This window comes from Scyliorhinus torazame, chromosome 27 (assembly GCF_047496885.1).
Source record: "Scyliorhinus torazame isolate Kashiwa2021f chromosome 27, sScyTor2.1, whole genome shotgun sequence".
In the NCBI taxonomy this organism is placed as follows: domain Eukaryota; kingdom Metazoa; phylum Chordata; class Chondrichthyes; order Carcharhiniformes; family Scyliorhinidae; genus Scyliorhinus; species Scyliorhinus torazame.
The window spans coordinates 15308162-15322069 of record NC_092733.1 but is presented as its reverse complement, the minus strand read 5'-3'; the positions used below and the strand labels follow the sequence as shown (position 1 = coordinate 15322069).

The 13908-nt window shown below is 47.7% G+C and overlaps 1 protein-coding gene across 1 annotated transcript; it reads right to left on the bottom strand.

Moving 5' to 3' along the window:
* Positions 1-969: 969 nt before the first annotated feature.
* On the bottom strand, positions 970-9612 carry prdx2 (peroxiredoxin 2). The gene is made up of 6 exons (XM_072490993.1): positions 9456-9612; positions 5053-5167; positions 3730-3883; positions 2934-3056; positions 2610-2740; positions 970-1281 (listed from the first exon to the last, which is right to left on the bottom strand). Exons 2-6 carry the CDS (start codon positions 5153-5155, stop codon positions 1196-1198), a joined length of 597 nt encoding a protein of 198 aa, XP_072347094.1. The 5' UTR covers positions 5156-5167; positions 9456-9612; the 3' UTR covers positions 970-1195.
* Positions 9613-13908: the final 4296 nt, after the last annotated feature.

Below are 13908 nucleotides of genomic sequence, written 5' to 3'. Positions count from 1 at the left end.
CATTTCCAAGGTTGGCTTTTTTCAAATTGTATCGGGTGTACTGAAGTGAATAATGTACAAAAAATTTCCATAAGCAGTATATATGTGTATTTCATACCACAGCCAAAGTTCTGGAAAGCTACCCAACTTAATTGATCTGATAACAAAGTTTCACTTGCTTATCAAACTTGGTTGCAATGACAGTTTAAAGTGTAGCAAACCCTGGGTTTCCTATTCCACCCTTCCCTCTGATCATAGGAGGCCATTTGGCCCATCAAGTCTACACCAGCCCGAGAGCACCCTACTTTAAGCCTATGCCTCCACCTATCCCACCTAACCTTTTTGGACACCAAGGGCAATTTAGCATGGCCAATCCACCCAACCTGCACATCTTTGGACTGTGGGAGGAAACCGGAGCACAGACCTGGGGAGAATGTACAAACTCACACCGAAGATGCAATAGAATCCAGGTTGAATCCACTAGTGCTTGCATCAGTATTTTATTAAATTTAGAGTACCCAATTCAATTTTTCCCCAATTAAGGGACAATTTAGCGTGGCCAATCCACCTAGACTGCACATCTTGGAGTTGTGGGGGCAAAACCCACGCAAACATGGAGAGAACATGCAAACTCCACCCAGAGCCAGGATCAAACCTGGGACCTCTGTGCTGTGAGGCAACAGGGCTAACCCACTGCACCACCGTGCTGCCTTGCTTGCATCAGTAAAGTAATGGGGAAATGCACAGTGTGTTTGATGTGCCATCTGTAATGATTCGCTCACTGCAAATTCTGTTCACCAGAGATGGCTAGCGTGCAAATGTTCCACCTTTGGTAGTTCTTGATGCCGAAAACAGGTAGCACAAGTGAAGTGACTTAGAAGATGGAATTGGCCACCCAGTGAAATGTCACTGCCATCACCCATCAAGATGTGCTTTTTCATTGTTGCTCAATGAGCTCAGCAATCAGAGTAGCATTAAATGCAAAGACAGTTCTGCTCTTTCAATTTTTTTATTCTGGCACAGTAAAAAAAAAAAAAAAAATTTACAAGAGCATCACAGGACCTTGCACTGGGAGCACAGATGCAAAGAAGAAATACTGACAAAAACAGCCTAGTGTGCAGCAATCTACAATAGGTCTTCACGAAGTGCCGGCATAACAAAAATACAACATTTCACTCATTTAATCCTCCGCACTAGGAGGAATTGGGCCAAACATCTAATGCTGTTTATCAAAGAACGTTTTGCTGTCTTTCAAATTGGGTTTGATGGTGTCCTGGCCTGGCTTCCACCCAGCAGGGCAAACTAGAGGTTGACAAGAGAACATGATTAGTGTCATACAATGAAAAAGGTAGTCCTTAGCTCTTGTACTAGTGAGTCACCACTAAGCTACTTCAAGCCCCTTAATGATCTTTGCAGGTCTGCCATTTAAAATGCAAGGATTAACAGACATAAACCCCAAATCAATCCAGCTGCAGAACATTACATCCCACTGGAGTGGAGAGATTTAGTTTTCAGATTGCACAGCCCTTGCTGCTAATTCAAGAGAAGTCCCTGCCCTTCACATAATTATCAGTGGACTTTCCCCACCATGTTGCTTCTCACATCCCCTCCCCCAATCTTGGCCAGCAAGGTTTACAGGGGTGTGATGACATGGACCATGCCTCCAGATGAGCTGGTGTCAACCCCAGCTCAGCCAGCATGGTGGAAAAGTCTACCTGGTCTATTTGTATGCATCATAGAATTTACAGTGCAGAAGGAGGCCATTCTGCCTATTGAGTTGGCACCGGCGATTAGGAAAGAGCACCCTACTTAAGTCCATGCCTCCCACCCCTATCCCAGTAACCCCACGTAACTTTGACACCAAGGGGCAATTTAGCAAGGCCAAGCCACCTAACCTGCACATCTTTGAACGGAGAGGAAACCAGAGCACCTGGAGGAAACCCATGCAGACCCAGGGGGCGGGATTCTCTGATGGCTGTTTAGCACAGGGCTAAATCCCTGGCTTTGAAGGCAGACCAAGGCAGGCCAGCAGCACGGTTCGATTCCCGTAACAGCCTCCCAAATGTGGCCACTAGGGGCTTTTCACAGTAACTTCATTTGAAGCCTACTTGTGACAATAAGCAATTTATTTCATTTCATTCTGAGGCTAAGTGTTGACGCCGGCCCCGATACAACATGCAGCTACAGGGGCGGGCGTGGAGCAAGAGGCCCCCAGCCAGAGAGGCCAGTCTGCCAATCGGTAGGCCCCGCCCTGGGGTCAGACCCCCACCCCCAACCAGGCCACCCCCAGATGGATGCATGCCAAGGTCCCGCCAGGTAAGACCATTACTTTTTTTTAAAATAATTTAAATGTCTGCTCGGCCCATCCCAGGCAGAGAATCAGCGCCGGGGATTCTCCACTCTCCTTGGCAGTCTGGCGTCGCACAATTCACGCCCAGCCCAGCAATTCTCCAGCTGGCCTGGGCTGAGAGAACCCCACCCAGGAAAGAACATGCAGACTCCACACAGACAGACAAGTGACCCAAGCTGGGTGTTGAAGCTGGGACCCTGGAGTGGTGAAGCAACAGTGCTATCTACCATTTTATTGTGCCACCCTGATCACTTCCAACTAGGAAATAAAAAAAAGTCACCTTCTCCATGTTTGTCAGTGAATTGAAAGGCCTGCACCAGCCTTAGCGTCTCATCCACCGATCGGCCAACTGGAAGGTCATTGATTGTAATCTGCCGCAGAATTCCTTTATCATCAATAACAAAGAGTCCTCTGAAAGTGGGGGGGGGAAAAAAAGAAAGAAGAGGCAAAGTTACTATAAAAGCATTTACCAGAAAGCTCAGTCTCTGTCCAAAAATAGTTAGAGCTGGCTAAAAGATCCCAATGATATTAAGTCTTCAGGAACAGTAGCCCAAGGAACATCAGTACCTGGAACCTCCCAGCACCTGCCCCCAGATTCACCAACCTGTAAGCAATTCCTTCATCTTCCTTGAGAACGTCATACTCTTTGGCAATTGAATGGTTCATGTCAGCAACCAGTGGGATTTCCATGTGACCAATGCCACCCTGTTTACGAGGAACCTTGGTCCTGAAAGTGTGACATTAGTTGCTGTGTTGAATTTGACATTCTTTTCAACTGCATTAAACCTAGACATGCCCATTAGATACCCCCAAACATAACCAAATGCATGGGCCATTACAAGACAACAGCACCAAACTTTTACTTCCTTTTGAAGGAAATGGCTTATGCTCAAGCTAACATTTATAGCTAGCAACAGGTTATAAACTGGTAAGGCCAGTTAAGCTGCTGATGCATTTGCATTTGGGGCCAAAAAGCCATCAGCATTAAGAGGGGAGGTTTCGTTACAGATACAAAAGATTTAACTGCTGTTTAGTGACAGGCAATCATCTCACCTCACTATAAAATAAAACTCTAGGTTAATAAAATCCTGACCACAAGAGAAGCAGGACTGAAGAACAAAACCCAGTATTGTTTTGAGCTCTACTGCCTTCCCCTTCTCCCCCGCCCCCCCCTCCCCCCAAGGTGCCATCAGCAAAACCCAAGTTAATAATTCAGCTCCACAATGACTTGGGAAAAAAATTGTGCCAACTGATCTATTCGTAGAATTTCAGACAGGTGAAACAGATGGGAAGAGGAGTTAGTTAATAGGAATGCTTTTGAAATTAAGCTATATGGCGACGCTAGCATAGCAACAAGCCCAAAGATCCTAACCAAGCCCATCACTAATGGAAATTCTTACCAGGCCAAATGGCTGAAGTGAGAATCCGTAGAGGCACCGATTACTTCACAGTTGATCTTGCGAAACTCTGCAGCTCGGTCACTGAATGCAATAATCTCCGTTGGGCAGACAAAGGTGAAATCCAGGGGGTAGAAGAAAAATACAACATACTTTCCTGGAGTTGGAAAAGAAAAGTTAGTATCAAACCATGACACACCCACTCTATTCAGCTAGTTGCAGCCTTGGTAATAATGGGTGCCAACAAGTAGCAAGAATCATCAAAAATCTGGTAAGGCATCTGACTGAGGCAGAAACCTGTGGCAAATTGCAATTTTTTATTTTTATTTTTTATTATTAATATAATGGAGACACAGTAACAGACAGGGGGAAAAAAAAATCTCAAAACAAATAGAAAGTTGGATTCGGTGACATGCAAGCAGGGAAAGCTAAAATGGACTCCCAACGTTTACAAGAATGATTTAGTCTTTGAAGTGCGAGGGCTCAATTTTATTTGGCCTTGCCCATTCCAAGGCACAGGCTGCTTTGCAAAAAGAAACATAGTCCTTGCATCTTCCCAGCAATGATGCAGAACTCGTACCAGTCCAAAATTAATTTCTTCCATTCTTTGCCTCAGGCTTGATAATACTACCAATTCCCAGCCGATCCCACAAAAGCACCCAATTCATTTTTACCAATTAAGGGACAAATTAGCGTGGCCAATCCACCTAGCCTGCACATCTTTGGGTTGTGGGGGCAAAACCCACGCAAACACAGGGAGAATGTGCAAACTGCACAGATGGTGACGCAGAGCCAGGTTCAATCCTGGGACCTCTGCACCATGAGGAAAGCAGTGCTAACCACTGAGCTGCCCATATGAAAGCACATCTGACTGGCCAGATCTGAGGAGGGTTTAAATACAAGACATTAACACCATCAAGGTTCAACATTGCAGTTGCTGTCACTGTCCCCTTCCAGGAAGGAAGGAAGTGGTTTTATAGCTGCTCATCATTGTGCAAGATGGCACTGCAACTTTGACAGCACCTTCCAACCATGATCTTTACAACCTTCCTGTCCCCCCTCAACTAATGTGTTTGTACCTTTAGATTTTCTGTAACCATCTATACTAGAGGGAATATAAATCCAATCTGTACAACCTTCAGCAAACTTTTGTACTTCAATATCAAATTGCTCAAATTACAACACTAGGACAAAGTCCTGTTCGGGTTCACTGATGTTTGCAATTCAGCATACCGATTTAAAACTTCCTTCCCCAAATTCATTTTTAGCAACCAGTGTAATGCTATGTTAAAAAGAGACGAGAGATCAGTTTTTTCTTTTAAAAACCTTTGTAACTGGACAGAGTCAGGTCTTGGAATTCTCCACTTGGCATGAGTGCCTTGGCGGTGAAGTCAGGCGCAGGGCGACCAATTTTAGCTCCAGATGCCATCTTGAACAGTTACTGTATGGGAGGAGACACAGGAGTTATTCAAGAGCATTTTGTCACAATGAACAGCAGTTACTGTAATAGGTGCACCTAGAAAGTTTGAGAAAGCAGATTTGGGTACCAGTTTTGTCATGCCCTAGACTGCACATGTATAGAGGACCTGGCCCAACCCCAAGTAACAGGAAATTCTGAAATAACGTTACTTGAAAGATACTACAGCTGAATTATTTTCTTGTACTTTTAACACTAGAAGACACATTATCACAAGTTGCATCAAGGCACAAGGTTGGGCTCCCAGTCGGTGCAGAATCAAGTGTTCTCGAATGGACACAATGTTGACTTTATGCAGGGGTTGCAGATTTCCAATCTATTCTATGCAATAACCCTGCTCCCAAGGACAGTCATTAACCCAACACCATCTCTGCAGCAGGCTCCTGTCAATGCTTACAATCTGGCTGGCCTCTAGTACTACAGGGCAGGGAGCGTCCAGATATCCAGGGGCAGAATTAGACACACCCACCCCACCCTGCTTAGAGGCATCAGACGAGCTAATGTTTTGAACACGGCTCGAGGAGATCAACACTGAATTTTCCACAACCAATGGTTAACATAACATTGGGGTGGGGGGGGGGGAAAGAGAAGGAGGAAAGAACCTTCACCTCCCATCCCCTTACCTTTACTGGTTAGGTGCAAAGGCCAATCAGCAAGTGGATTTAACTTCGTGGTGAAGTGAAAATCACTGATTGTTACCAAGTAGGCTTCAAAGCCCCTAGTCGCCACATTCCGATGCCTGTTCGGGGAGCCTGGTATGGGAATTGAACCGTGCTGCTGGCCTGCCTTCAAAGCCAGCGATTTAGCCCATGTGCTAAACCAGTATTACCTAACCAATGTATAATGAGCCAACTTTAGATCATTGGACATCAAAGCTTCTGGACTGCCAGACCAAGGGTGGGATTCTCCAAACCCCCACTGCGTCAGAGAATCCCAGGGGAGGGCACGAATCCCACCCTGCCGCCATATTCTCTGGCCATGGGCAGCAGCACTCCCCGGCAATTCTCGAGGCCCCAATGGGCCGAGCAGCCGTCTGTTTTTGGCCAGTCCCGCCGGCGTACACGTGCCGGCGGGTCTTGGCACGCAAGTCGGCAGGGGTGGTCCTCAGGGGGACCAGACCGCCCGGGGGGGTGGGGGGGGGGGGGTCCCCACGGTGGCCTGGCCAGTGATCGGGGCCCACAGATCTGCAGGCAGACAGGTTCCATGGGGGCACTTTTTCCTTCCGTACCAGCCCCTGTAGAGCTCCGCCATGGCCGGAGTGGAGAAGAGAACCCCCCGCGCATGCGCCAAAATACACCGGCCGGTTTGCACATGTGCAGAACCATGCTGGCGGTTCTGCGTATGCACAAGATCATGCCAGCCCTTTGGCACTAGCTGGAGCAGGGCAACCCCTCCGGCCTCCACCTAGCCCCCGAAAGTGCAGAGAATTCCACACTTTTCAGGGGCTGTTGACGCTGGCGTGGGGACTTAGACCCCAGAAGGGAGAACACCTGCCCAGGTTCTGGTGAGGGCAATTGGAATATTCATTCAGATGAGCATCCAAGTGTCAATGCTTTCAGGGATTAGACAACCAAAGTAGGAGAATTCAATTTGCATTTATCCTGTTAGAAATTAGGTATGTGTGGGAACTTCTCTTTATAGGTGTCACAAGTAATACCGCAATTACTGTGAAAAGCCCCTGATCAGGGGCAGCATGTGGCACTGGTGGCTAGCACTGGGACTGCAGCACTGAGGGCCCAAGTTCCAATCCCAGCCCTGGGTCACTGCCATTTCTCCCCCCCCCCCCCCAAAATGTCTGTGGGGGTTTCACCACCACAACCCAAAGATGTGGTTAGGTGGATTGACCACGCTAAATTGCCCCTTAATCGGATACTCTAAATTTTTTTAACACCCCTAGTCACCACACTCAGCACCTGTTCAGGTACATGGAGGGAGAATTCAGAAAGTCCAATTCACCCAACAGCACATCTTTCAGGATGGATGGCAGAAAACCAGAGCACCCAGAGGAATCCCACAGACATGGGGAGAAAGTGCACACAGACAGTGACACAAACCAGGAATTGAACCCAGGTCCCATGCACTGTGAAGCATTAGTGCTAACTACCATGCCTTTGAAAGGGGGGGAAAAAAGCAGTCCAAGCAACTAGCCAAGATATAACCAACAGCAGTTAATGAATAATGCACAGATTTAAATAAGATGCATAATAACAACTCAACAGCAAAAGTCAGACCCACTCTTCATTCCCATTGGGTGCAGCTAGACTCCCGACCACAAAAGTTATTTATTGTGACAAGCAGGTTTACCGCAAAACGTCATTTTAAAGCAGTTTGCATTTTGTCCACTCGTGAACAGCTGGAGTAACCAACATCTTAGGGATTACTACGGACCTGAAACAGAACTCCATATCAATACGGTGGGTACAGGAGCAGATCAGAGGCTAGGAACCCGGTGGCAAGTAACTTCACTTTCTGCCTCCCCAAAACCTGCCACCTGCTGGATGAATGCAGCTCTAACACCACCCAGGACAAAGCAGCCCCACTTGCGACCCATTCCACAAACATCCACTCCTGCCACACCGGCATGTACCATCCAAGAGACAGTGGAAACACTAGGCTCCTTAGCTAGCAGTCAAGAGTTTAGAACAAAGAAATGTACAGCACAGGAACAGGCCCTTCGGCCCTCCAAGCCCGTGCCGACCATGCTGCCCGACTAAACTACAATCTTCTACACTTCCTGGGTCCGTATCCTTCTATTCCCATCCTATTCATATATTTGTCAAGATGCCCCTTAAATGTCACTATCGTCTCTGCTTCCACCACCTCCTCCGGTAGCGAGTTCCAGGCACCCACTACCCTCTGCATAAAAAACTTGCCTCGTACATCTACTCTAAACCTTGCCCCTCTCACCTTAAAACCTATGCCCCCTAGTAATTGACCCCTCTACCCTGGGGAAAAGTTTAGAATATGCTACCATCTAGAAAAACAGCTGATGCATGGAATACCTCCTCAAAAGGTAGACAACCAAAACTCATGCTCCAGCCCTTCAGCCCTCCCAAGCCTGTACCAGTCATGATACCAACCATGGCTAAAACCCTCCTAATGTACCATCAATTCACTGCGAGACTATGAGAACAAGTGAAGTTAAGGCTTTATTATCCAGGAACTTGCCTGTCAGCATCTGCTGTACAAGTGAGTGCCACCCACAGGTGGCAGGTCTATATATCACCCCAGGGTGTGCAGGGGCAGGGGAGAGAGACACAGAGGCCAAGCCTACCAGGGTTCTAGTAAATACCTGGAAGTAGATCATATTACCATTTCCTGGCCATAGGTCACAGTGCTATACAGGCAGTTCATTCAGGTGAATACATTCACACCACCTTAACAGTTTAAATCACTAGCATTGAGGACAGCCTAATTTCTTCCACTAAAATGGTAGGTGCTCACGAGTTCAGTGATTCTAGTTCAAGGAAACTGACACCATTTCATCAGTTGTTGCAACAGAACAGGAAGCACATGTCCTCAACTCTCTACACGGGGAGTAGAGAAAGTACACAAGGAACCAACACAAAAGACCATGAATGGGGAAGCAAATACCAAAGTTAGGGGAAACATTCGTGGGCAAGTTTAAAGAGCTCCCATTCAGAACTTTCCCTTCTGAAGTTATTTGGCAACATGTTGCAGGATGGCTAGTTTTAAATCCGCGTCCTATTCTTGGCGATTACAGAGATATAGCCAAGTGTTACATAGACGTTACTTTCAAATGGATGGAGGACAAGGCTACATCTTAAAATGAAAATGCTTTAAAAAAAAAAAAAGTGTTCCAAAAAACTGTTCAGTGAGATTTTTACAAATGTAACCGGGGTCAAAATGAAAACTTAAGCTGGGTGTTCCACAATCTCTCCCTCCCCCCCCCTCTATGGGGAAAGCTTTCAAAGGTCTTTAACAAAGAGGATTTGCGTCACTCACACACTGCGTTCTTTGTGCAGTTACTGTAGCGTTTGTTAAAAGCCATTTACTCCCTTCATACATCATCAGAACAAAAAAAAAAAAAATCCGCTGGACTTTGCAAATGCACTTTTTTGTTGCAACAAAAATAAATCAAGTGCACCGACCTTTGAACAAAAGAGCTTTTAAGAGAGTTAAACAACCATGCAAACGCAACTACACGCGACCAGAAATAGACAACGTTATTACATTTGTCCCAAACACAACTCTCGCACCCACTTTCTTTTTGCTTAATTCCCCCTTTTACCTATCTCGCAACAATTCCACGGTCTGTGCTCCTTCAGATAATGCTCTCTCTGCCTCGCTTCCTCCCTTTATAAAGAGGCAGAAACTCGCGAGGTTTAATCATCTCAAGCAGCCTGTCCCCAGAGTGACTCAGCAGAAACAGCCAGCTCCGCTTAAAGGGACAGGCACAGAGTGTGGATCTCAGCATGACTTTAGAGTTTCGAGATCCACTCACCATGGTGGTGCAACCTTCATATTTAATGCTTCAATAATGAGTCACTTCCTGATAATGGTGGTTAGGAGAGGTGGAGTGTGAGTGTGACGTTTTGGATGTTGCATAGAGAACGAGGGTGGAGGAAGTGTGGGAGATAGATAGCTAGATTGCTAGCAGGTCGGCGGTAGAGAGGGGGAAGGAGGGCGGTAAAGTGCGATGAGAGGGTTGATGCGTTGGAGGGAAAGCTTGAGAGAGACTGGATGGTGGCAGAGAGAAAGAGGTTGGGGTAGTGAGGGAAGGGAGAGAGCAGGAGGTGGAGCGGGTGGTAGAGAGAATGGGAGGCACGGTGGCACAGTGGTTAGCACAGCTGCCTCACAGCACCAGGGACCCGGGTTCGATTGCGGTCTTGGGTCACTGTCTGTGCGGAGTCTGCACGTTCTCCCCGTGTGTGCGTGGGTTTCCTCCGGGTGCTCCAGTTTCCTCCCACAAGTCCCGAACGACGTGCCTGAGTGTGGAGACTAGGGGCTTTTCACAGTAACTTCATTGCAATGTTAATGTAAGCCTACTTGTGGCAATAATAAAGATTATTATTAGTAGCAAACCTTAACTGTGATGGGGGTGATGGACAGCATTACAAATGGCCTCCGCCAGGGTTTAAGTTCATGATTACTGCGCCATTTGCATGTGTGTGGTGTGGTGAACATCTGTTGGATGGAGATCTGGTTATATTTGGACGAGAGTCTCACTTTCCCTGAGCACGGGTGAGAAACCAAATATGAAATGAAAATCGCTTATTGTCACAAGTAGGCTTCAAATGAAGTTACTGTGAAAAGCCCCTAGTCGCCACATTCCGGCGCCTGTTCGGGAATTGAACCGTGCTGCTCGCCTGCCTTGGTCTGCTGTAAAAGCCAGCGATTTAGCCCTGTGTTAAACCAGCCCCTTATCAAACATAAAAGCAAATTACTGCGGATGCTGGAATCTGAAACAAAAGAGAAAATGGTGGAAAATCTCAGCAGATCTGGCAGCATCTGTAGGGAGAGAAAAGAGCAACGTTTCGAGTTGATGACTCTTTCTCATCGAACATGGTGTCATGAGAAAACATGACAAAAGAAAGACTTGTATTTCGATAGAGCAGAATTCGGCGCGCATCCCGACATCATTGCGCACTCACAGATATTTTAGACGCAGGAGCCAATCGGTGGCGCGCCCTCCAATAATTATGCAATCACTTGAAAGGATTATTTCACCAATTGACTGGAAGATTATGTTGCCCGTCGCAATATTTATGTCGACTCATGGGCCTCACGGAGAGGCGGTGGATCTATTTTTGGAATTTTCCTTCAAGGTGGGATGAAAGGGGGCTGGAGCAAAGGCAGGCTGGGGAGCTGGGGGGGTTTGGGGGATTCAGTGAGGATTGCATCATTCTGAACGTTTTCTCTGAATTCTTTGGCGGGTTCAGCTGGAGCTCCCAGGACATCGCTGTCCTCACATCGGAGTCCGTCCATGCACGGTCAGCCCCATTTGTAAGGGGATCAGTGGTTATGGGGAGGAGGCAGGAGAATGGGGATGAGAAAAATATCCGTCATGATTGAATGGCGGAGCAGACTCGATGGGCCAAGTGGTCTAATTCTGCTCCTATGTCTTATGGTCTTATGGTATCTCTGCCGATGGGTATAGTGTACTCAGCAGGGAGCACCTCCTCCTCTTTGGGACCAAGAGCGAGGAGGCACAGGTGGTCATAGGCATCACCTTAGAGCAAAGGCCCAGGGCCAGCAGGGAGGGCAAGGAGGACGCCCCCACACTACCCAGCTGCCAAGGTGTACAGGCAGTGAACCATCTACCTTGACATGACCGAGGTCCAGTGCTGCAGGAGGCTCTGGCTTAAAGGGAAGCTGTCATGACCACCTGCCAGATGATTGAGGCGGAGGTAGCCTCCAATTGAGTGGGTGGACACCCAACGCCCGTAGTTCTCAAGGTCCCTGTGGCATGCTTTCATGCCTCCAGACCCTTCCAGGGCTCTGTGAGCAATCTTCCCAGAGTCTCCCAGTCAGCTGCACACAGTTGTGTCAGGCTGGCGACTGACCTTCTGTTTGGCTGGGGAGAACGTTCATTCATTTCAGGATGGATCAAGTAGACCAGGCCGAGTGGGCCAGAGGCTTCACTGCAATAGCAGGGTTCCCCCGCATCCAGGGTGCCAATGATTGCACCCGTGTGGCCATCAAGCCGGGTGCCTGTGTCAACAGGGAGGGATTTCACTCTGTGAATGTTCAGATAGTTTGTGCCCGCAGGACCCAGATTCTCCAGCTCTGTGTGAGGTACCCTGGCTGCTCCCACAATGTCAACATACTGCACCATTCACAAGTGCCAAGGATGTTCAGGGCTCCAACTATTTTGCATGAAATCAATTAAACTAAATCAAACAAACCGAGGGATAAATTAAAGGCGCCACTCCTTAAAGGGATACTGCCTTCAACAAAAACGCATCATCATTGAAACTTAAAACGTCAAACTAAAATGTGATTAAAGGGACTAATAATGCACCCAGACTGTTTGCGGCTCCAGCTCTCCTTGATGGATGATTGATTGATGACAAGGGGTATTCTTTGAAAATGTGGATAATGGTGCCTCTCAGGCTAGGTCATGCCCGCTAACTTCAGCTGTCACCTCTGCCCAGGTTGCCTTGGTGAGGTGGGTGGGGGGGGGGGGGCTCTTCCTTCTATCCTTCATTGTGAGAACGTCCGTCCTGGCTGTTACCATCTACACAAGGCCGCACTGACAATCGTTGGTGAAAGGAGTAGGGGGGTGGGTTGGCTTGTGCCCACCTTGGCTTCCCTCCCACCTGGTTTGCCTTCCTAGTGCCACCCTTTATCTCCCCCGTCGTCGCCACTGGACCCACCGTCCACCGCACGCCCGCCCCCACCTACCTCACCGACCCAATGTGGACACGATTCATGTTGGCTGTCACTGGGAAACGCAGTCACGTCTGGTCTTGCCCGCCATATGTGCATGGTGTGTGTGAAATTCAGCCCATGGTGCTTTTCATCATCACCAGACTTCTCAAAGCCAGTGAAGTACTTTTGATAGCGTGGATGCAGGGAAGATGTTCCCAATGGTGGGTGTGTCCAGAACCAGGGGTCACAGCCTGAGGATTCAGGGTAAACCATTTAGCACAGAGATGAGGAGACATTTCTTCACACAAAGAGTGGTGAGCCTGTGAAATTCATTACCACAGGAAGTAGTGGAGGCTAAGACGTTGAACACATTCAAGAGGCGGCTGGATATAGCACTTGGGGAGAATGGGATCAAAGGCTATGGGGAGAAAGCAGGATTAGGTTATTGAATTGGATGATCAGTCATGATCGTGATGAATGGGGGAGCAGGCTGGGAGGGCCAACGGGTCTCCTCCTGCTCCTATCTTCTATGCTTCTATGTCTCTATGTAATGTAGCAAACACAGTAGCCAATTTGCACAAAGCAAGTTGCAACAAACAGCAATGTAATAATAGTCAGATCAGCTGATGTTTTTTTTATGCTATTGGCCAGGACTCCAGGGAGAACTCTGCTGATCTTCTTCGATATTGTGCCTCGGGACCTATTGCACCCACCCAAGATGTAGCCTTGGACTGGGCGGCACGGTAGCACAGTGCTCAGCACTGTTACTTCACAGCTCCAAGGTCCCAGGTTCGATTCCCGACTTGGGTCACGTTCTCCCCGTGTCTGCGTGGGTTTCCTCCGGGTGCTCCGGTTTTCCCCCACAAGTCCCGAAAGACGTGCTTGTTAGGTGAATCGGACATTCCGAATTCTCCCTCCGTGTTTCCGAACAGGCGCCGGAGTGTGGCGACTAGGGGCTTTTCACAGTAACTTCATTGCAGTGTGAATGTAAGCCTACTTGTGACAATAAAAAAAAAGATTATGAGATTAGAGTCTCTAGCAAAAGATAGTCCAGCCGAAGTGCAGTAGTCCCTCAATACTGCACGAGACATCAAACAGGCCTCGAACCAGGTTCCAGAGGGAAACCCTAGCTTGTGGCACTGGGCTCCTGTGTAACTCACTGTTTGAAGTGTGCAAGTAAACGTGCACACTCCTCTCCTTCTGTAAGATCCTGCTTAAACCCAACTCTTTGAATATTTTAATATTTAGTGACTCCTGTTGGCTCAGCACCTGTTCTTTTCCTTTTGGCTATGTGAGTGGCCTTGAAACTTTAAACTTTGTTACATTTCCTATGTAATTGGAAATTGTTGTAAATAGGGAAGTTGGCAGAA

Excerpts from the sequence above, each read along its gene's own strand:
- prdx2 (XM_072490993.1), bottom strand. The coding sequence starts at position 5,155 with ATGGCATCTGGAGCTAAAATTGGTCGCCCTGCGCCTGACTTCACCGCC. Across the intron at positions 3,884-5,052 it reads GACTCTGTCCAGTTACAAAG|GAAAGTATGTTGTATTTTTC; the intron begins GTTTTTAAAAGA and ends TTCCAACTCCAG. Across the intron at positions 2,741-2,933 it reads GATGAAGGAATTGCTTACAG|AGGACTCTTTGTTATTGATG; the intron begins GTTGGTGAATCT and ends CCCCACTTTCAG.